Source organism: Homalodisca vitripennis, chromosome 1 (assembly GCF_021130785.1).
Source record: "Homalodisca vitripennis isolate AUS2020 chromosome 1, UT_GWSS_2.1, whole genome shotgun sequence".
In the NCBI taxonomy this organism is placed as follows: Eukaryota; Metazoa; Arthropoda; class Insecta; order Hemiptera; family Cicadellidae; genus Homalodisca; species Homalodisca vitripennis.
Genome location: NC_060207.1, coordinates 248,352,216 through 248,377,158, shown reverse-complemented (window position 1 = coordinate 248,377,158; position 24,943 = coordinate 248,352,216). Strand labels below are relative to the sequence as shown.

The 24,943-nt window shown below is 32.7% G+C and overlaps 3 protein-coding genes across 7 annotated transcripts in view; 2 read left to right on the top strand and 1 right to left on the bottom strand.

Moving 5' to 3' along the window:
- Positions 1 to 13,681, bottom strand: part of LOC124353246 (major facilitator superfamily domain-containing protein 6-A) — a 33,369-nt gene extending 19,688 nt beyond the window's left edge. For all 4 annotated transcript variants that reach the window (XM_046803167.1, XM_046803170.1, XM_046803169.1 and 1 more), the window contains exons 1-3: positions 13,554 to 13,681; positions 8,200 to 8,292; positions 5,873 to 6,159 (exon numbers count right to left, since the gene is read on the bottom strand). In XM_046803167.1, the coding sequence (XP_046659123.1) occupies positions 5,873 to 6,159; positions 8,200 to 8,260 (348 nt within the window). In that variant the 5' untranslated portion in view covers positions 8,261 to 8,292; positions 13,554 to 13,681. The remainder of the gene's footprint in view (positions 1 to 5,872; positions 6,160 to 8,199; positions 8,293 to 13,553) is intronic.
- LOC124353247 (jerky protein homolog-like) lies at positions 8,751 to 12,464 on the top strand. Of its 2 annotated transcripts, none has more exons than XM_046803172.1 (2): positions 8,751 to 9,978; positions 10,269 to 12,464. In XM_046803172.1, the coding sequence occupies exon 2, from the start codon at positions 10,269 to 10,271 to the stop codon at positions 11,313 to 11,315; it is 1,047 nt and encodes a 348-aa protein (XP_046659128.1). In that variant the 5' UTR covers positions 8,751 to 9,978; the 3' UTR covers positions 11,316 to 12,464. The 2 variants fall into 2 exon arrangements, with proteins under 2 accessions (XP_046659128.1, XP_046659129.1); XM_046803173.1 differs by having other exon boundaries at positions 10,269 to 12,463.
- A 4,213-nt stretch (positions 13,682 to 17,894) lies between the features above and the next one.
- LOC124353243 (sperm-associated antigen 1-like) lies at positions 17,895 to 24,466 on the top strand. Its single transcript, XM_046803166.1, has 2 exons — positions 17,895 to 18,152; positions 22,785 to 24,466. Exon 2 carries the CDS (start codon positions 22,828 to 22,830, stop codon positions 24,121 to 24,123), a length of 1,296 nt encoding a protein of 431 aa, XP_046659122.1. The 5' UTR covers positions 17,895 to 18,152; positions 22,785 to 22,827; the 3' UTR covers positions 24,124 to 24,466.
- The last annotated feature ends 477 nt before the right edge of the window (positions 24,467 to 24,943 follow it).

The window sequence follows — 24,943 nt, the reverse complement described above, 5'->3', positions numbered from 1 at the left end:
AATCACATGTCACAAAAATCAACCTCCTGTGTCAATGCATGCCTGCAGGCGACTGGATTAAAGCATGTCTCAAGAATCAAGAAGCTTTACTGCCATCAAATACACAAGTGTACAATAGACATTGTCATGAACATAGTAAACATGTATTATAATATAATATATTCATAAACATTATTATAAATAAAAACTATATTACGATACAATTACTTTCTTTTAGGTGGTTGATGTATTTGTAGTCTACAGATAAACATTATTCTAAAGTAAAAAATTAAAAAGTGATCAACTAAAATACACAAGTTATCAAATATAAATACACAAAAACAGGAAAAAACAATTAAGTACCAACAGTAAGACAAAAGACCTTCAACACTAACGTTTAAAATTCAAACAATTAAAATTATCGCTCAAACACATTTACAAATAGATAAAAACTTAAAAACAGATACAATAATATTTTTTAATAACAAAGTTTACAATTTAAATTAATGCACTTATATTACAGTTAGACAATAGACAACCATTGGTGAGGAACCCATTTACCAAGGCCGACCAGTGAGACCCCCCTCCACTGTTCCGTTAAGGATACAGGGAACCAGTCCCGATATTTATTGAACAGACCCTTTAGTTCAAAACACATCAAGTATATGGTCAACTACTACATAAACAATAAAAAATTAAAATATTGTTTGATTTAAACAAATTAATAATTAAAAAGTAATATATTGATCAGTTAAAACAAATAATTACTGTTTGGCCTTTTAATTTAATCTCTTTCACTGAAAGATAACAGTATTATCAATAAAGGCTAATCGTTTGTCTGGTTTATTTTAATTGATAACAAATGGGAAGGGGCCTATGTAGTTGTGTGTGGTGTAAATATATTTGTTTTTTCAATTAACTTAAAATACTTAAAGTATATTTTAGTGAACTCCTATAGAAATCAAGGTATGTAGAAAATAGAAAATAAGTGTATGTAGTTTGTTTGAAAAACTACACACACAATGAAAAAATTGGAATTCCAAAGTGCTAAAAGTCTATTTAAAACTAAACAAACCAATAGGTTAATTGTCTATCTTGTCTTTAAAACAGTCAAACATCGATGGATAGCTCACAGGAGGCGTTCATGCATCCACTTTCCATAAGCCATTTCCAACTGATTTGATTATGGTGTTTCCATTAGAAGGTTAATCCATAGTTTATACAGCTGTTGTATGTATTCTTTCTTTAGTAACTACAAAAAATTATTAGTTTATGTTCAGCATTTCTACAGTTTCTCTTCCTTTTTAACCTTAATCTTGAAATTTAAACAACTTCCCTTCCACCATTTTGGTTTAAACAACTTGACCATATCTACAAAAATGTGCTTGAAATGTTATTACATTTCATTATAAATTTTAATATTTCTTGTACAATATGATGGTATTGATCCATTGTAAGCTAATATCATCTAATAACTTAAAAGTACCTGAACTACAAATATTTGTACTACAATGGTCTGTAAAAACGTTTTTCAATTTTACTAGTGAGAAACATAACGAACATCACGAAGAGAGATAATTCTCACTGAATGAGACAATCTCAAGCATTGAAATAGAAATGAGATCTAATCTTAACACGTGCTGATGAAATAAAGCAACAAAGTTTTAGTAGTTGATAACTAAGGATTATTATTGTGATCTTATAATTACCTGGTGAAGTGCTGATGATTCTAACATGATACACAATAAAAAGTATGTATGGCACTAAACCAATATTTATTTTATAACCTTCTCAATTTTGGGTAGCATTTTATTAGGAGTAAACTTTCAAACTAATACATAAAAATGTGTTCCTATATAATCAATCTCAGTACTATTTGGTGTTTGACTAATAAGTTGGAATTGAATGTAAACAAGTGTTTTGCCATGTCATACTCACGGAGGAGGATTCCTGATTTTAACATTTACTTCATAAATAATAAAGGTTTTAAAACATGTTTCTAAAATTAAAGATTTAGGTGTAATTTTGAGTTCTTCATTCTGTTTTAATGATCATGTCCACATGCTGGTGTCGATTGCATACAAACTTCTGGGCTTTGTGAAGAGAAATTCAAGATATTTTCCCAATACTGAGGACAATTATGACTTTGTATAAAACTATGATAAGAAGTAAATTAGAGTGTTCTGTTATCTGGAATTCAATAAATGTGTTAGAGTGTAGCAATTTAGAGATAATACAAAAACAAATTTCTTAAATTTTTTATTTTACAAACAACATAATTATGTATGTCCTTACGACATGCCCACTTCTAATTTAAGGGAAATGTTTGAGATTAAAAAATTGTCCATAAGAAGGGAACTAGCCTCAATAAGTTTTTTATGTAAGTTTACTTAATAATTCAGTTGATAGTTCGTATTTGTTAAGTCACAAATTTGATATATTTTTTTCCATTAAAACCTTTAAAAAAAAATCCAGAAAACGGAAACTAAATGTCATTTTAAAGATAAATCTTGGTATACAGCAGACTTGCGCAGACTTAAAAAACTTAGTAGTATTCTTCTAAATGATCATTATAAATCAGCAGTCTCTCCAAAAGACCGTGATGAGTACTATGCATTATATTGTAAAACAAATAAACAATACAGACTGGAAGTAAACAGAAGCTAAGAAGGCCTTCAACGTCCACACCATCAGGTCATCCTCCAACATGTGTAAAGCGGCCTGGGATATTATAAACTCACACAGACCTAAGAAGCCATATGCTTCCTGCTCAGAAAGTCCTGACAACATAAACAATTTCTTCATAGAGGCTGTTGAAGAGGATAGTGACAAACCTTCCGGAGATGGACCTTTAACCCTCTGTATATTGCAAATAGGCCTAAGCCTATATTAGACCATTGGTTAGAGGTGCGACCACTAGATATTAATAAAAATAGTAAATAGGCTAAAGAACTCTAGAAGCCCGGATATCTATGGTGTTCCTTGCTTTGTTTTGAAAGCGGTGATCCATGAAGTAGCAAACCCTCTATCAGTAGTAATAAACAAGTGTCTTAGTCGAGGTATCTTTCCAGATGCTTTGAAGATTGCACGCACAGTCCCCATCTACAAGAAAGGAAATCCTGAGGAACTGGCGAATTACAGGCCAGTTTCAGTTCTGCCAGTGGTGTCTAAGGTCATGGAGTCAATAATGAAAAAAACAGTTGGTTGATTTTTTTGAGTCCAACAATCTGCTCAGCAACACCCAACATGGCATCAGAAGTGGACGTTCTACAACCACTGCCTTATTATCCATAGCATCAAAGATAATGGAAGCTTTCGAGGCTGGCGAATCAATGGCTCTTGCGCTCTGTGATCTGAGCCGAGCATTCGATTGTGTGCCGCATAAGATACTACTTAGCAAGCTAAATTCCTATGGGATCGAAGGGAACAGTTCACAAAACTAATTTCCAGCTATCTCGAAAATAGACAACAGAGGGTATCGCTTGGTGGGGCTACTTCAGGAAGTAGAGAAGTCATGCATGAAGTGCCACAAGGTTCCATCCTGGGACCTTTGCTCTTCTTAATTCTTGTGAATGATTTAAGACTGGGAGGCAGGGCAGTGCTGTTTGCAGATGACACTACGCTCCTGTCCAGAGGAAAGCTGATACACTCCGTGCTTCAGGAGAAGCCGAGGACTTGTTAGCAGATGCCAAGAGGTGGTTCACCACAAACAAAACTAAAATTAAAACGAAGAAAAAAACACACAACTGATATTCTGTACTCTAAAAAATGGAGATGTCATAGAGGACTGTGATGAGGCCGTTAAATTACTCGGTTTCTGGCTGGACCCGAAGTTAAATTGGAATTGCAACATAGACAAAGTCTGCACAAAACTCTCCAGGGTTATCTTCTTGCTGAGGAAACTGAGAAACGTTGTGTACCAGAGCGGTGCCTGGTAACGGTGTACCACGCACTTTTTCACAGCCACCTAGCCTATGGTAATTCTGCTCTGGGGCCATGCATCAGCATGCAGCAGAAATACCTTGTTCTCCAAAAGAAGGCGCTACGCATCATTACATCTTCAGACTATCTGGAGCATTGTAGGGCCTATTTTCAAACGCCTCAGGGTATTAACGGTTCAAGGCCAATATGTAATGAACTCGCTTATATACGTAAAGGAGAATGAATCTCTGTTTGGGAGAAGACAAGATGTCCATGGCTACAACACCCGCCATGCAAAAGACCTAAACACCCTAAAAATGTAGACTTTCAAAATCGTTGAACAGTTTTTCCAATAGCAGCGGTCAAACTATACAACAGCCTACCGGAAAAGCATCAGAAATATGAACACTATTAAGTTTCAAGGAAGCCATATGGTCCAGACTTACAAGTAGGCCTATCTATGCACTCAAGGAACTTGAAGATGACCCACTGTTCTAGTCCCTGCCACCATAAACCTTTGTAAATAGTGTATATAGTTTTAAAATACTTGACAAAATTGTTCTGAACAAATTGCAAAACAGTTTTTAAAACAAAATTGACACAGTCTATCTGGTTTTATCAGTCAAAGACGAAGACATCAAGTATCAAGTAAGTAAGTAAGTATCACATAGGTTTGCATGTACCACATCATATATTTAGAGAATTTAATTTATTTGCTTTACCTAGATGTAGAACAGCTTCTCATTATAACTTTCCTTTGTACAAGACTCTACGGTTTCTTAATTTAAACAAATCAAAACATAGATATTTTTTTAATGATAATTTGAAATATATTTTAAAAGATATGCAGCAACCTTTTATTTTTATTTAATTTATTGTTCATTGTAGAAGTGTATGTGTACAATGAAGCAAGTTGTTATTTTTTTTAAATTGTATAGAGTTCATTTATTTATGTTGTGTAAAGAAATTTATAAATATTAATTTGTGTAACTGCCAGCAGTTTAGTTTAGTTTAGTTTGTTATGTAAAGTTTCATATTAAGAGTACATTAATTTTTAGGTTAGGATGGCTGTTTTGGGAAATAATTGAAGGTTTTGTACTTTGTTTGTGCTATATCATGTCCTGTAGCTGTCATGTAAAATTGAAAAATAAATAAATTTCTCAGAGCGTAGATACCCATTAGTTATATATATTTTAAAACATCCAAGTTGTTTATAGGTACGAGCGGGACGGGTTCCAAGTGTGGAAATATGGATTCATAACCAAGAAGTCGCACATTTATTGAAAAAAATAATTGCAGTACACCATGAGTTCTTGACACAGGGTAGAACTGGCAATAAGGAATATTATCTGTAAGTTATGCACAATTTGCACGAAGCAATCTGCTAGAAACGCACAGATCTGTGGAAGAACAAAAATTGGCTTTTGCACCACGATAACGCACCTGCTCACACATCGTTACTTGTGTGCGATGTTTTGGCCAAAACAAACACACTAATGATGCCGCAGCCACCATGTATTCTCCAGATCTGACCTCCTGTGACTTTTTCTTGTTCCCGAAACTGAGGGGCCCATGAAAGGACGACACTACGCTACAATTGACAAGATAAAGACAGCATTGAAGGAAGAGCTGAACAAGATCACAAAAAACGACTTTTTGAAGTGTTTTGAGGATTGGAAGAAACTTTGGCACAAGTGTATAATATCTAATGGGGATTACATTGAAGAGGATACAATTGAATTGATGAATAAATAATAACTTTCCAAATAAAACAAAAGTTGCGATATTTTTTTGAACAGACCTCATATATTTAATTTTGACACAATTCAAAATATTTAGCAATATTCCTTGTTTCAAAATAAGTTGCACACATTGTGCAGTAGATACTATCAACACAGAGTCTTCAGTAAATAATAAGCTGGACAAGCACTGCTGAATCAGTAACACAGTACATGTGGTAATTGAACCATACCTGATCGGTGCAGTTGAGAATTGAACCACAGGCCACCTGTTGTTGGACAGGCACCAGCTTGTACTCAGGTACTAGCCAGAGCAAGGCAGAGAACACGGTGGTGGAGACTACCAGAGTGAGAAACACTGTCTTGCGGTGTGACTGGAAGTAGTCCAGGATGAAGCCAAAAATTGGTTTGGCAAACAAAAAGAGGATCGGTATGACAGACATGATGAGCCCCATGACCACTTCAGAGACACCCAACTGTTTCCCAATAACTGGCAGGAACGGCAGGATAGGTCCCATAGCTGAAAATTACATTAGAAAATTATTTACTTATTAAATAGTATTAAATGGTAATAAAAAGACTTTCCAATATGGTTTATTTTTTGGACAAGGCCTGTCAAAACCAAATGTGTCATCATCAGGCGGCTCCACAAATAAACATTTACATTATTTTTCTTACAAGTACCCAATATTACAATACCATATAGTGTAAACATGCAAATACAGAAATTTTGGAAATATTTCAGCCAGTATGAAAAATTAGATATGAATAGTTATGGATGTATCATTACTATTCATATTTTAATGTGCCTCATTCTGTTTTTAAGCCATCAAAATTCACAGTATTCTAATGCCAAAAATAACGTTTTGAAGGAAAAGTAAAATTTTTGACTAAGCGCTGTAGTCCATCACTCCATTCTCCACTTGGGAACTCTATTTTGGTCTGATGTGGTTATGTGACACATTCAGTAGCAGGTCATGTTTGAGTTAGATTGAAACATTGTTTACCATGATTTTCCAATTTTTTATTGATTAATTATTGACATTATGATGGAAATAAGTAATAAACCTTCTAATAGAAGTATCAGATAAGTTGTAAAGAACCGTGTGATTGATTTATGCCACATAAATGGAAAGGATCTCAGCTCAAGAAAAATAAGTAAACATCAAAACATCACTTTTAACCATAGTGCTTTATAAATTTAAACTTAGACGTTTTAATAGCAATCAATTATCTAGAGATTTAAAATAAGAAAATAGATAATAGCTTCCATACAATATTTTTCTTTTTTTCCAGATATGCGTCAAAAGACTTCAGTTTCCAACAAACGGGTATTTAAGCAAGATAAGTTGCTTTGCAATACCTTGACAGCCTTAACAGGAAAATAACAATAGATTGCCTACGGCACCACCTCACACCTCAGGCAAAAAACAAAAAATATCCCTTGAGATAGAATCTTAATTGAATTATAGCTCAGATGACAAGAGTGCTCATAAAGGTTAAATTTAACTTTGATACTACAAGTAATATATTTATGATAACCTAATCTAAACCTACTTATATCGCTTAATACCAAGTGGTAGATAGGGACAGAGAGTATAATACCAATGTATAATACCAACGTATAATACAAAACTACCAAAAAATGGAATATGTAACTGTTTACTCTTTATTTTTACTTTATGATTTTCAATGGAATGAATACCATGTTTTTTAGCTACTGAGATATAACTGTCTGAAGACCATTGCTGATATCTAGTTAATGTAGGGATAGAGTAGGTTATTGGTGACTGGACATCCTATTAGTCCACAGAGCAGACTTGCATTGTATAAACACTCAGCCTAATTTTTTGTTAAATTGATAGAGAAATTTTCAGTAAAAAATAAATTGATCATTAGCCATGTTAGTTTTGGAGTTAAAAATATCAAACAATAAATTGTTTGCAGGCCATATTTTTATAGCTAGATACATTTAAAACTTACATATGTAATAGTTATGCCACCAGCAGCCAATGAGATAATTAGACTAAAACTCAGCCAAATAGTCAGTCTTAATTTGGTTAGTTGACAATGATTATAAATATTTTTTAAAATTTCTTTTTTTACATTCGTAAATTAGATAATATAAATATCAAGCTCTAATAGTTTGATCAAAAGCAATGAATAAAATCAATTATACTCTGTACCATATTTTCTCCAACATAAAATATTCAGCAACAATGTTGGATTAACTGTCAATTAAAGCTAGTATTGAAATCAGATGCTGCACAAATTAATTCAAGGTTTTACATAATATTAGAAATTATCTAAATACTTGAGAAATAAATATTGTTTTTTAATCCGACACACACAAAATATTGCATTAATAGAACAACTAACATTAAAATACCTATTAATATTTTACATTAATTCATTAACAGAAGTTGGTTGACTTAATTTCTACTAATCTAGAATGTTGCTGCTAATCTGAATGTTTCTCTACTTATCCATGTTTTAAACAATGGCATTGTGTTTCCAAATTATTTTCCCACCATTCATAAAGTTTAAAAAATTACCTTACCAGCCATAAAAAAGAAGTAGTGTGTTTTAACAGGGAGCAAATCATAGTTCACTTTCACCATGATGACCAACTCAGCTCACATGTAGTCTCCAACTGTGAACATAATAGATATAATCTCTTTCACTGATAACACTAGTAATTATTTGTTTTATAACCCAAGTTTTAGTTCATTTAGATAGTCTACTATCTTCCTGATATACTATCAAAGTCAACATTTGGTAAAATAAATGTTTTTTTTTACTATCAGTGTTTTTGCTAGCAGACAATACTTCAATTGGGTTATTCTTATCACAGAGTTATTCTTAGGGACCAAGCATATACACATCACAGGTCTATTCCATGAAGCAATATTTTTTCTCATGTAGTATTTTTTTTAACAAACAAGTATTAACCATAAGTAGCTTCAGTCACTCAGCGATAAACTTTTGATTATATTTTCATAAATCTTAATAAAATTATTAAAAACTTAGTGATGGACGGTTTTCACAAAACAAAAATTATGTACAAATGAAATCTTTTAAAAATTCCTCAGATTTCTGGATGTTAAGGGATATTGTGTAAATTCATGGATTTTGTTAATATTAAAGAAAACAACACAATAATAGTAATTAGACAACTGTAGTTGTAAATCATGAACTGCAAAAAGCTTTGTTCTTGAGAATGCTATTAAGATGTGTGGCATCATATTTGAAGAATTTGCTATACATTGAGAAAGTTATATTTTCTTTATCTAATTTGAATAAATTAACACTAGAACTAGTAATCAATTTTTCCTGTGCAGATCTAATTTGCAAAGGTTTTTAAAACTGATGTGTATATTTACAAGCGCTTATGTGATTTAACCTTGATTTTGGGTACTATCTCAAGGGATGTTTTTCACCATTGAAGCCTGCACTGATGGGCAGAAGCATTTCCGATCAGTACTTTCCCGATTTTAGATCACGTCCTAAATCTTACAACGTGATCTGACATCGGAGAAGTTTGACGATCTGAGGTCAGGAAAATACCGATCAGATATGCCCCTGGCCATCAGTGCGGGCTACGGTGGTGCATTTGGCACTTTTAGCAAAATAAGAAAAAGATCTCTCGAGATAGAACCCAAATTCGAGCTCTGTATCAGATTATGTGAGCGATTGTTACGATTATCTTTAACATTTTATAAATATAATACGTATATAGCCTATAACAAATAGTAGATAAGGACTTCGTAGTATCCAATAATTGTCTTGTATACTCAAATTTGAATTAACCCGTTTATAATTTTTTTTGTTAGAGGGAAAGACACAGGAGTCCCCACACGTAGTCCTAACAGGACTTTTGCGCCTCCCTTACTTAGGTTTCAAGGCACTCAAAATCTAAAGCTTTTTCCAAAGCCTATTAGATTTCAGGGCTTTAGATCTCTAATTTCCTAGAAATTGAGAAAATAGGCCCCTAGGAATTTTCTCCTGATCTTGCATATGGCAGGACAATTAAACCATATGTGCTCTGCAGGCTTTCTGCTTCGCCGCAGAATTATAAATTTGTTAGTTTATCAGTCTATATTAGGGGAGACCTGTGTACCTAGGGCCACAATGTACCTAGGGCCACCCCTTTTTCCCCCCAAACTGTAGGGGGAATTTTTATTCTGGTGAGTTTAGTGTGTTGGCTAAACTGCTTGCAGCTCCTATTCCTGTGTTGGAGACAAACTAATGAGCATTGCCAGAGGATATCCAGTTGAGCTAGTTTTCACTTGCAAAAGTAATTTTTTCTACTTACCAGCTTGGATTTTTCACTCTGAAGGTAAGTGTATCAGATAATTTAGAGATAGTATGTGTGAAACTTTGTTTAGTGCAGAATAGATTTTAGTATTCAGGATTAAGGTTAGTTTGACTGGTTATGACAACACTATTGATAAAATATGTACAGACTTGTACCTAGGGCCACAGTAAACATGTGTACCTAGGGCCATGGCCCCAGGTACAAGTTTGGTGGCCCTAGGTACAAAAGCATTAAATGTGACTAATGTTTAAATTATATAACAATGTATAACCTAAAATTTGGCTTTTCTGATCTGTGTTTTTGGTTTTCAGATGCCCAGAAATAAAGAGGGTAAGAAGAGATCGCAACCAAACTCTGAAAATGTGATGGCTGCAGCAAATATGGTTCTAGAGGATGGCGTATCGGTGCGAAAAGCGGCAAAAGAATCTGGAGTGAAGAGAACAACACTGCAGCGCTATTTGGCCTACCAAACTGGTAAAACAGATCCAACTACTTATTTTAATAGATGCGCTGTGTGGACAGTGTTTACTAGAGAGGAGGAGGTTGAATTAGTTCAGTACTTGCTACAGTGTAGCAAAATGCATTACGGATTGTCTAGAACAGAAGTAAAAAAACTTGCCTTTGATTATGCCAAATTAAATGGAAAAACTTACCCTCCTACTTGGAATAGAGATTCTAAAGCAGGCGATCAATGGTACTTAGACTTCATGAAGAGACATGAGGCTGTAATAAGTCTTCGCAAGCCTCAGGCTACTAGCTTGGCTCGGGCTACTTCGTTTAATAGAGCCAATGTAAATACATTCTTTGATAAATATTCAGAAGTCATTGAAAAACACAACTTTCCTCCAGAAAGGTTATATAATGTAGACGAAAGTGGTATAACTACAGTACATAATCCGGTCAAAGTAGTAGCAGGCAAAGGGGTAAAACAGGTAGGATCAGTCACTTCTGGGGAGCGAGGCCTGAACACCACAATTATATGTGCAGTAAATGCCATTGGAAACGCTGTTCCTCCCATGATGATCTTCCCTAGGGTACACTATAAAGATCATATGATCAAGGGAGCTCCTCCTGGAACAATGGGAGCAGCTCACATGACAGGTTGGTCAACTTCAGAAAAGTTCCTTGAGTATTTGAATCATTTTATTTATCATGTAAAACCCTCACCAGAAGAAAAAGTCCTTCTACTCCTTGACAACCATGAAACACACGTCACAATTGAAGCAATTGATGTCTGTAAATCTAATGGCATAGTGCTATTGACATTTCCGCTTCACACTAGCCATAAGCTACAGCCCCTTGACAGGGGGGTGTATGGGCCATTGAAAAAATACTACAATACCGTGTGCACAGAGTAGCTAAACATGCACCATGGCACTCCAATTTCTATCTATGATTTGGCTGAGATATTTGGGAAATCATACCCTAAGGCGTTCACGCATACAAACATACAAGCAGGGTTCAGAGTTTCCGGCATCTGGCCTATAAACCGAAATATATTCACGGATGACGAGTTTTTAAGCTCAAGTGTTTCAGATAGGCCTTTGCCAGTGCAAGCACAACTTGAAGTTGATGACCCAGGCCTAATGGGACCAACGACTAGGCCTACTCTTGACACAACCAGCTCAGACTTGCTTGAAAACCGACCATCAACATCTGGCACCAATATTTCAAATGAAGCTCAGCCTACAAAAAGCGTAAAGCTTACCTCAGAACAGGTGCGGCCTTACCCTAAAGCACCACCAAGGAAGATGACTGGCAAGCGAGGAGGGCGTAAGCCTGGGAGGTGCCGGATTTTAACCGACACTCCAGAAAAACTTGAAATAATGGCTATCAAACAAGAAAAAGTCTCAAAGAAGGCTGGAAAGCTTGCTAGTAAAGAAAAGACAAATGAAAAAATTAACAGCCTTAAAGTTCGATCGAAGCCAATTGTCCTAACTTGCAAGAATCAAAACCAAGGTCGCAAATTTCTCACTTTTGACAATTCCTCTACATCTGATGAAGACATCCCAGAAGAAGATTCCGATTCAGTTGATGACATCTGTGACTGGCCACCGCAACCAATGGAGAGTGATGACGGCATCGACAAACCAGTACAAGCAGGAGATTTCTGTTTAACGCTATTAAGTGGCAAGAAATCAACTCGAAACTTCGTAGTTGAAGTGCTTGACGTGGATGAACTAGCCAATGTGTATTCAGTGAAATACTTAAAAAAAGCTGACTCCACCAGAAACAACTTTGTGTATGACAAAGATGACATATTTGAACTTTCCGGTTGTGAAATTATCTCCAAATTACCCAAACCCATTTCAAACTCGTCACGAGGTAGGATCCAACTACCATTTGGTGTTGATTTTTCTGCGTACAAAGTTGATTAAAAACCAATGTAATTCTAAAATACTGTTTTTTACCTAACCATTTAAGTAAAGGTATAATACCAGATAATGCTTGTTTATTTACTTTGAACCCAGTTTCTATGAAATCACAATTTATTGATTATGGTAATTGGTGGCCCTAGGTACAAATATATGTGGCCCTAGGTACAATAATTCATGGTACCTAGGGCCACTTGCAATCTTAAAAAAAAAAATACAAAAATGCAATAAAATATATGATTTTAAAAATTAAAAAAAATTTGGTAAGTAGAAGAATAACACCAAATAGGTTCTATACAATTTGCTATACAAAAACAATAAATTTATACAAAATATGAGTGTTTGAAAAAATATGGCCCTAGGTACACAGGTCTCCCCTACATTGTAATGACAGTAAAATTATTGTACACTAACATGCTACTACGGTAACAGATAACAGGAACGTAATAACTTGAACATGTTATTTTGTAATAGGTATTCACTAACAACAGTATTACCATTCTCTAGCGGCCAATAATCAAATAACACACACATGGTTAACTTGGTTTCAATTACTTTGGAACAGTAATGTTGAACTGAATTACGTTATGAATTTTTAAGATTGTATTATAGTGAAGATATATTTTTATGTCAAAGTAATATATATATATATATATATATATATATATATATTAGATTATAGAACATAATACAACTTTCTTTATACTAAGATTGGGCAGTAACAAATACAAGTAAACAAACATGTCTGACAGCATTTAAATCGGTCTAAATGATGATTCTATATTATCGAACACTCACGTGTTGGACGCTTATTATTATACAGCTTTTTCTTTTTATTTCAGAAGTGCAGGTGACTGAAGCCTGCACAGATAGGGCATTTAAGACTGGAACTATTCAGACACAGACTAATTGCAGTTATTATTTAGGCTTTCCTCCCTTAATATCTATTATACTACTCTCCTACACCTTTTTTAGTTGAAATTTTGTCAGAGAGTATACAGTGACTCAAGTAAAGAATTACCAGGCTACCAATGAGTTTATAAACATATTCCATAAAAGTACAGATAACCTATAAGAGGACTTAACCTTACAATATTTTGATATTTCCCAAATGAATTTCAAATGCATTGCTCAGTTAATGGCTTCAGTTAATGACTCATATAGAAGAAAAGTAATTCATTTATTGATGATAAAACACAATATAATGTCAAACGGTCTCACCTTCTTTTATTCACCAGCCCTGCTCTCTGTCTAATGTCTACGCCACTTGTCACTTCGGTCAGTGTTCAGAACCCAGAAGTGCTGAACAGCTACCAAGAAATCAAAACATAAACAAACCAAATGTAGATTAACCTCCTACGAAGTAAACAGTCTCCAGCTGAGGGATATCGTATCCGTATCTAGCAATCGATGGCCAGTATTTTTTTGAAATCAGCCGTTCAATTGTATCGATTTGAAAAATGTTTTAAACATTATGAATTAATTAATTTGAATGTAAAATATTGTATTGCTGAGTTTTGTACGAAGTTTTCTTTTTTTGGGATTGACCCTCAAATTTATAGAAGTATTTATTTTGCACTACGATGTATTATAGTTGTAATTAGCAGAAAGACTCAACTGGTTCTAATAGGGATTCAGATAACTTGGTAAACTTGATTCGTTCCTTAATCTCATCAAAGTGTCAAGCACATTTATAAAAGAATTATGTACAGTCTAAATTCTACACAACTATAATATCACAGATTCTTTGCAGTACATTCAAATTTTTGTCATAGATAGAGGCGGCTCCAAGATTTATTTTTTGGTAGGCACAGTTTAGGAGTGTCATGACTACGGTGGAGGGACTGGGGGGAATACCCCCCAGTAAAAGGGGGAATTTTTAAAATTTAAATGCAAAATAGTGAGTTATAAGGCTTTTTGGACAGTTAAACTCTCAAGGCAACTACGAATAATGAGTTAAATAAAAGAGTGACTATTTTATATTTCATGGCAACTTGGTGCATTATCTAATTAACTATAATATTATCAGCATAAGAATATTAATTTTTTTCGTAAACTGTTTGACTTTTAAATTTTATAGATTTAACTTTGTTGATTTACTTTTGTAATAATATATTTCATTTTACCATTCACAAAAACGATACGTAGATATGATACAAAAATTCTATAACTCTGTATTTTAAAATAGTAGGTATCGAACAACTGCCAAATTTGTATAGCCTACCATCTCTGTCTTTGATAGGTCTAGCATAAGAATCCACTTTTAATAGCCAAAGAAAAGTAAAAGCTGTTTGTGCCATAAATAAATAAAATAGGTCTACAACTTGTATTGTGTTTATACTTAATTTTAGCAGCCTATAATATTATACTTATTCGTTAGGTGGTTTTTTAGTAGCTAAGTTTATATATTTTCTATTAAGAGCTACGAGCCACAACTGACAATGTATTAGTATTAGATTAGATGGGTCATGTACCCTTACACATTTTAATTTTAGATATTCTTAATCTTATCCTTCTAAATCATTGATCAACATAAAGGCATATCATACTGTTACTTTTAAAACTGTAAATCCAGCTCAACAATGTAAAATAAAAAATATTTTTAGTTTCAAAAGAATATATTTTATTACCTATAAAAGTCACAAAAATAGTAGAAGTTCAGAAATAATATTTAAATCAAAATAAACCGTGCAGCTCAATAATACAACTTAAATCAGTAATATGTACATTTAGGATAGTCCAAATGAACAGTTTATTTCATGACAACTGCAATCTTCTGCCCTTCTGAGAAGCGAATTCATCAATGACAGGATCAGGGTGGCTGAGAAGTGTATAGCCAGTCTCCATGACGAAATAACCATCAAGATGAAGGCTTGTCGATGACTTCTGTTTCCAGTCGGCAGTGTCGCTTTTGTGATAAATCCCACAGCCTTTGCATACTTATACTGTTTCTTGGATAAATTCTTCAATTTCTTTATCTGTTCGTAACTGACCTAATTGTCCATTGTTGCTCTTACAAGCTTAAGGCATATGCCTACATATATGATCGAAGACTGAAGTTAGTTGTTTTGATAGGATATTAACAATCTTTAAGATACTCTCACGGTTTACTATCACTTCTTACTTTAGTAAGACATTACTAGAGTGAAAGCCAAGTAAAAATATTGTAATTATATCAAAAGGCCTCTAGGCTTAGCAACTTCTCTTGGCTTTTAACTTTGCGTACATTTTTGCAAAGCATTTATTACAGTCAGTTTAGTTCCTAAGGAAATGTGCCCATTTATACTCTGCTACCCATTTGGTACCGCTGTGTTGAGGTACTGTGACAATTTTTCTCCCCGTTTTAAACTCATTGGAAAAGATGAACAGTTAATGGCGAAGCGTAGAGCAAGTTGGAAAGCATAAAATGCTTCTAAAAGACTCATAATTTTCCCAACTATTTGTACATTCTTAGCTACGTCAACAAAAGTTCAGTCCATGTGCTAAGGAAATCACGTACGAGCAAGCTTTATTAGTCATTTCTCTGATTAATGACTGCAACCAATTAAATCTTCCCAACATAACAGACGCACCATTATATGACTGGTTTACACAATTCTAAACTTTTAGACCAATTGATTCCAAAAAATGGTGATAGAAAGAGATTCAACGGTGGGTTCTTGCAACACAAGAAACCCAAGATACCTTTCCTTTTTTTTTAGACAGATGAATGTAACGGAAACGTAATACGAGTATATTCATTTGCTCCTGCAGTCCTTCATCTCGAACTTCACCAACTTTAAAGCTACATGTATTGCTAGTTTTTATTTCATCAAATATAGCGCGAACGACTAAGTTTAAAGCTGCATATAAAAGTTCATTTTGTATATCTTTAGATGTATATTTGGCATTTCCAGGCATGCCCGGGCCTACCCTGCCTACCCGCTGGAGCCGCCACTGGTTATCGACTTACTATTATAATAGTTAGTTTTTATTATTTTGAGTAAAAAAATGTAAGGTTCTTTTTCATTAAAATTAATTAAATTTATTGCACTCAGAAAATGTCTGCACTCTAATCAAATTTTGTTTTATGAACAACTAAATATGCATAAAATAACAATGTTTTGGTAAAGCTTTTTAGCAATGCATAACCCAGTAAAGTTATATTACGTATTGCCATTGATTGGTCAAATATAAGCTTGTTCAGGCAAGAGTTCGGAAAATAAATATTTCAAAATTTGACTAGAATAGTGTATCATGTATCCTAGAGTATGAATGTTAGATTATAATTTACATTACTAATAAGAACAAACGACACTAACAAATTGCATGGACAGTACGGTACACTTGATTATGAATAGTCATTAACAATATTCTACATTTAATAGTGATTACTGTGAACCAGGAAATTTGTCATAAATAGTATACACTTTTCTCTAACTGAGAGATCACGGGTTCAAATCCCGGGGAAGTCCAATCAGGCATAGACAGGATTAGTGTACTTTGCAAATAAATATCAGTGTAATAATAATAATAAAACCAGTGAACATCGAAGCCGGCATAGCGTAAAGCTGAGGCTTAAAAGAGAGAGAGAAAAAAAAAGTATACACTGTCACAGACAGTATACTCGTACGAGTACATGACATTCGCTGCGCCAAAACACTAAGATCTATGCCACAGTTTGTTCTGAACAGTGGTGAAATAGAGAAATGTAATAATCGACCATGAAACCTTTAGACTGTATCCAAGTAAACACGATAATTTATTGCAATATTTATGTAGTGACATTTATCCGATTCACTTCCCCAGACCTAACTCACCCGATGTCTCACATACAAAAGCATTTAATTTCTTTGTAAATTTATTTATAGTCTCTCTAAGATTAACTTTACCCCTTTGGTTGAACTCAACATAATATATTTATATTACAAATATATAATTGTTCAAATTAAAAATTAATTATGTTACCTATTTATAATGAAGTTAGATTTTCAAAATTGTAAACGTGATACAATGTGGCATGCTTATGAAAAAGGACAGTAGTTTTGATTTAACGATCGCAAAGATGGAATTTAGTTTACCTTTAAAAATAATGACTTCATTTTGTCATTTTCAACAGCAACTGCCAGAACAAAGTCATGTTCTCATAAACCTCTACTTTGTGCTTTTAAACTTATAATGTCGTATTAGAATTATAAAATCAGAACAGCTGCGTAAAATCATTAAATTTCAAACTGGAACGTTCAAAATTTACTGTAAAAGTCATATTATTATCTAAGCTATTTTAATACAAACGCGGGAACATTCTTGGCAGGCCTGTCTTTGAGATCTAGTACTATTATAGTTAATATATACTGCAAACATAACATAAACAGCATTTTAGTAAGATAGCTAATCTATATATATATATATATATATATTATTCTATATAGCATATATATATATATATATATATATATATATATGCTGAACAAAACACCATAGATAGAAACTATTAATATTCTCTCACTGAACCAACTACTGAACGGCCAAAGCGAAACAATAGGTATATTGTGGATCATTGAACCTGTATGTAACAGTGACGAAAGTAGTGTGAAAAAAGTAATTGGATTTATAGTTACACGTAGTAATGTAAATGCAGGACCTTACACCAATTAAAAAGATCTGATTACAGCAGTAGACATTGAGAAACAGTGTTGCCTTAGCAACCACAAACAGTTTACCCTCTGCAGTTGCATACTTGATGTTTTCTGCACGCATCTAGCCTCAGCCTTTACTTTTTCACGTCCACAGCTCAATAAAAACTGCCCTTATTATCTAAGTAACGCCTGGGACATTAAGGTAAGCCATACATTTCAATGCCAAAGAAAAGCAAATAGAACATTAAAGGTATTCAGAAGATTGACAAACTTATGACGTTTCTAACCTATCAATAAAGTAAATTTATAGAAATGTTATCTTTTGGGGTGGATACTACCTGCCGCTCCTACCAATATCAAAATATATTAGCTAAAAATATAAAAGTCTAACTTCAAGAGCAAAAGTGGGTTAGTGAGGGGTTGTCTGCAATGCCTCAAAAGAGATGTTGAACTAAGTCAGTGGGGGTTATCCACAACAGTTACAACTGACAATAGGATAGTATGTAGTAAATTTGAAAAAATCACATCAAGCTATCCTTGAACCAAATTTGAAGGATTAGCACACTTTGAAACATTTAAAATAATTAATACTCTGATTCCTAACTAGGAAGTTTAGGACAAATATGATTGGAAATGAACAACATACTCAAATAAATAAAAAACAAACAAAATCCACACTACAAATCTAGAATTATGTTGTGGAAGATAACAGTAAAATAGTAATTAAGCTAACTCTAAAATGCAGGCTGGGTTGTTTATTATGTAGCCTTTTTTATAATACAGTGATGATAGGAATTATATTTTAATAGAGAATTTAGTTAAAGTTAAAAAGGATAATCTCTAACAAAATGTATCTTAAAAATTTGCATTTAATTTGCTTTTATGTTCTTAAATTTTACAATCAATAATTAAATACATCTCTACTTTGTATCTTCTAGACAGCAACATAACCAAGATTTTCACAAGGAGATGGGTTTATCAGGGGTTTATACAACCAATAGACAAGGAATAATAAGAAAAAAAATTGACTTGTCATTTATGTCAAGTATGAATTAGCTTTTAGACAACTATCAGATTACTGTTATTGTAGGTAGAACTCTAAAACCAATTTTAAAAGAATGGTGTTGAAATCAAAGCTCTGAGTGTGATTCAAATTGTATTTTTAGTATAAAAATTTGCCTTTCTTTCAAAAACCAAACTAAAATTTTCAGTTTAAACCGATTTGGGTCTAGGTTATAGTAGTAGTATGGTCTTTCACAAGGATCAAACTTTGTTTAGCTGTCAATGACTTTCAATCCATCATAGTTAAATACTTACTTCACTCTGTGCATGAGATAGAGATTTTTGTAATCACAGCAGACAATGAGTGGAGACTCTTACTGTAGAGTGAACCAGATCGCTCAAGTCATTTTAAAATAAATTAAATTAATAAAACACACACACATGTCATATATATGCAGGTCTATATTATACAATGCACACCTCTATTTATTATGAATGTGAATCATGCAAATTAAGATCTGTAACAAAATGAGTGGAGCAATTAACAACTTAATAAACAACTAGTATAAGAAAGAGTTATGGCCAATTTCTTACCAATATTAGGTAAACAAGATTATATTGGCTTAATAATAAAATAGATTGTACCAAAACAATTCGAAAGAAAAAGTTCCTACAGTAAAAGAATTGAAACAATGTTATTACTCAATTTCTTCTGTAGTCTAAAACAAATTTTTAGAAAATCAGAACATCTGCCTCAGCTTCAGTTTAACCTATACCTGGGTCTAGGACTAACAACAAGAGAATTCACACTCAACTTTGATTCTATAAGTTGTTCTGCATCTGTGGCTTCTCAGTTCGGGAGAAAATATGTTTAAGTACCGGTTGAAGTGTATACCTATACAGGGTGTAAATGAAGTCCTGATACGCCTGAATATATTCCAAACGGATTGCGATACCGATGTAAAAACTTCACCATACCTTCTAAAACCCTCCTTTTCAAAGGGGATAGAGAGGTGATCACTTTAAATAATCAAATTGCAACCCCTATCTTGTGACATGTCATATTAAAGGTCTATTCAATAGAAACACAATGGCAGTAAGAAAACACCTGTACGCCGTTTCTAGCAAAAGTTATGGGCAAATAACTTAAAAAAAATAATAATCTGTAGGGACAATGCCAATTTCTTGCGCATATCAACACAATGCATGCGTGTTATCTTTCAGTAAGACTTTGAAGGGCCCAGTTTATTTCTTTACGTAGTAGCCTATCTAATGTTTCTGGTTGTGCATAGTTTTGTTAAGAGGTGCCTTTTTTCTAGCTGGCATTTGTAGAGGTGTTTTGTTCATGCCATTGTGTTTCCATTGAATAGATCTTTAAAATGACATGTCACAAGATGAGGGTTGGAATTTGAAATGTTAAAGTTATAACCTTCTAACACTTTTATTACCCTCAAAAAGTTCAAAAAAGGATTTGAATAAGTCTGGTGAAGGTTGTACATTGATATCTCAATCAATTTGGAATATATATATCCAGGCGTATCAGGACTTAATATACATCCTTAGATATAAGGGGTTGTTTACCCATAACTTTTGTTAGAATCGTCATAGAGATGTTTTGTTCTTGTCATTGTGGTTCTTTTGAATGCACATTTCAAATGATGTGTCACAAGATAGGGATTGCAATTTGAAAATTTCAAGTAACTCCCCTTTTCTCCCCTCTGCAAAAGGAGGGGGAGAAATATTTTTATCCTTCATAAAGTCCAAATAAATATATTTAAATAGGTATGGTGAAGATTTTACATCAATATTTCAATCCGTTTGGAATATATTTTCAGGTGAATCAGGATTTAATTTACACCCTGCATATATTAAAAAACTAAATAAATACAAATTAGGATAAGAACCTAAACTTTAAAGAAATGGAGAGTCAAAATGTTATTAGAATGTGGTATATTTACCAGTATTTATAAAAACAATATTTTTGTTTAAAACTTATTGGAATTTATTTTTATATACTCAAAACTATCCAAAATCTAAAAATCAATATATTTACCATCACATTTACTTGAAAATAAATAGAGTAACAATTTTAATTTTAATAGTAATTTCACTGTCCTGACAAAATACAATATAAGGCAGCTAAGGAATATTGTATAAAATAGAATAATTAATTGGTTTTAAAATTAAGAATACAGTTGTATCCAAGTTATCATTGATTTCTTGTTTTACAATGAACCTAATATTCCAGTTTTGACTTTTGCCTGATAGTCTTTAGGTGTTTGAAATATGTCATAGTTTAGAAATTTGGTACTAAACAATGTAAAAGTATTGTAATAAGAAGTTTATTGTTTTAACTTTAAAAAAGTGTTTTAAAATACTCTGTTCATTTAAAATTTAATCCTTTTTCAGTGACAAAAGCTTAATTGATGTATTATTCTTATGAATTATTTGAACACTTTGAAATTAAAAAAAATTCCAAACATCCAAAGAAAACCGTTGCATTAGGATCATAAGCAATATTAATGTGACTAAATGCTTCATAGTATATAATTAGAAGTGTAGTTATATTTTAACTTACAGGTTTTGTCAGGACAATCTGGAATTGTATTAGGTCAAGAGGTGGAAATGACAATAACCCCAACATAAAGCAATAGCAGCGAGCTCTTAGAAAAGTTATGTTTAGAAATAGTGTATGTGCTTCTATGGACAGGAAATGTTTTGAAATTTGGTAGCAGTCACCAAGCTCCTGTAATAAGTTTCTACGAACCCTGTGCATGAATTAATAGTGATGAAGTTGAGAAAACTGAAGAATTTTGAGAAATTTGTGTCTCAGTAAGTGTGATGAAAACATCTTATTGTACAGAAAGCACCCTGTATTGCATTTGAGGGTATATTAACAGAAATATTTAACCCAAACGGATTACAAAGAATTTAAAAAGGTTCTACTATCAGATAAAAGTAATCTAAGTACTTGCACAGATTTTACAGATTGTGTTTCCAACGTAAAACATACAAGAGCATATAATGATGTAATGAAATTAATTCTACTTTTGTACAACCCTTTTATTACATAGATTGTCTATAGTAACTATAGCTTTATAATACATTTGTGAAAACTAGTATTAAATTATTCATAATTAGATTATTTTTATTTATTTTCATCTTAACAATGAGGTTTTCAATAGTAAAATAAATTATATTATCTTGAGTTTTGTTTTAAATATGTGAATGAACATTAAGTACTTTTGAACTGTGTTGTTTTGATGTTATTTATAAATAAAATGCATAATGGAGAGTTATTATATTCTTATTAATTACAGAGTTATTGTTTTACATTGGCTTGTTTTATTTTTTTGTTTAAATTCGTCTGATTAAGTGAATTATTATTTTAAGTGCTAGTAAAAAATACTAGCGTCCCACGGGCAAGGAAGAAAGTGAGTGCAATGTTAGCCCATAAAGTGCATAAGCATGAGTACATTTTTAGCTTTTTAAAGACATACAAATTTTGTGATCTAAGCCATTTGAATTTTAAATCTTCAATGTTTATTTTTTGTTAGTTCATTGAACATGTAAAAACATTTTAAAGAATAATGTTTACTATTTTTTAATAAAATCAACCATAGCAAACACTTTTTATTTTTTTATTTTACCTGATTTAAAATAAATGTGCAATTTTAGATAGAAAGATGATATTTTGAATATTAGATCTACTAACACTATGAAAATTTTATGAAGTTCCTGAATTATTAATGTAATATGCACTATATCATAAGGTGTATTGATACTGATTGCATTAAAGAACAATAACTGTTACATTATTTGTTTGTTTTAGGTAATCCTGATTAAAAGTGTAAATATTTACAGTGTTTGAAATTATGAATGATAATGAAAAAAATTTGGAAGCTTCTCAAATGGAAAGTACTTTAAAACAAAGATCATTACTCCGAAAATATGAAATTCCGATAGATTATCTGAGTTATGAATATATTGGCAGATGTAATGATGTAAAACAACTTGAAAGAATTGTGAAGATACTAAGATCTGGTGAAGAAGGATTCTATCCTGATCTACAAAAAGCAACAGAAGATCGGCTACGCTTGTTGAATCCTGTCAGTCGACAACTGCGTATAGAAGAGCCTGTACTCACACGTAATAGTTTGAATCGTGAAGAATGGAACACAATTTTAACTGACATTTCCATGTGGCAAAAAGAAATTTCTGTATCTGATATGACATTGTCAGAAGAAAACAACAAGTTAGAAGACGCCATTGAAGCTCCAATCAGACAAGCTCCTGTGTTGGAATCTTCTGTTAAAAATAAATGTACTGAGAGTAAACGTAAAGTAAACCGTGTGAGTGACTACAAAGCGTGGGACAAATATGATGCAGATACAGAATTGCTCAAGATGGATTTGAAACAAGAACAAGAGGATACGTCACAGAAGAAAAGTCAACAAACCACGGTTGAGAGGATTAAGGTGGTAGAAAATGATATTGAAAACCTGTCACAGATAGAACGACAGCTTTTAGCTGAACAGGAAAAAAATAGAGGTAATGAATATTATGAGGAAAAAAATTACGACGAAGCTATCAAGTATTACACGGCGTCTATAGCGATTTGGCCCACACCTAAAGCTTATAACAACAGATCAGCTTGCTATTTAAAACAATGCAACTATACAGCAGCTTTAGCGGATGCCAAAAATACATTAAATTTAGATCCGAACAATGTTAAAGCTCTGTTTCGTCGAGGTATTGCTCTTCAACATAAAAACCAATTCAGAGAGGCACTAGCAGACATGAACAAGGTCTTAGAGGAACAACCTAAACATATTTTGGCACAAAATGTTGCTCAGGAACTGCGTAAACAAATTAATACTGCACCGGAAAGTGTCGTACTAATGACTGATGAGAGGCTTAATAAACCTAAGAAAGTAACTGAAGTAAGCTCAGAAACCATGAAAAATGATACTGTAAAAGAAAATACGTGTGAAGTACTGCCCAAAGTTATGTTCAAATCTAATTCAAAACATAACTCAGTAAAATATATCAATGAACCTCGAAACCAACTTCATTCAACAGTTGAAGCAAAAGTAGTTGAGCTATCAGCAGAAGATAATATCAGGGAACCATCCACCAGGTTAAAAATCATTGAAGTAGACAATTCTTAAGAGATAACTGCTTTGCAGTAAAAGTGTGTTTTGAATAGTGTCATTATCTTAAAAATATAAAGCAACACAGTTCGATTAAGTTAGAGCTTTAAATTTTCATCTGTGTTGAAGTTTATTGTGATGAAGGTGAAACTGTTCCAGCGTATCGTTGAAAAATGCTTAGTTTGTTCATTTTGAAAACAAGTTTTTGGGTATAGTTCAATCTTATCTCATCACTGCTTTGTTGGCTAAATATGAAATAATTGTAAAATACTCAAATTCAGAGCCTCATCATCCACTACTTTTCAATAATTATACTGTGACATGTGTAATAATGTGAATAATAAAATGTTATTATAGTGCACTGTGTTTTACTTCAATTCAAAGGTGAAAAGTATGATACATTATATTTTGTCATGATTAATATAATGATACATTATTCTTATGTTATTCTGTAATCATTTGATATATCAAACTGCATTATGCATTGTTAAAATATAAATTATTCTATAAATTATATCTTTTTTGTGTATTTTATATTATGAAATATGTTTTTACATAACATTTGCTAGATTTTAGGTTATTTTTATTTTTGAAACCCCAAAATATTCATTAAGTTTTAATTTTACAAATTTAGTTAGTTTAATTTTATAACAATATTAACCTTAAAATGTAGTTTCATATTTAAATAAAGAATAGAAAAACAGGTGGCTAAGTTATGGGAATTGCTCATTATTAAATGATATTGAAATCGTGCTTCCATTATAGTATGAGCTATGGAAAAAGGTGGTGATTTTTACCAAATACAGCTTTTAATTTATTGACTATTCATCCAAAGGTT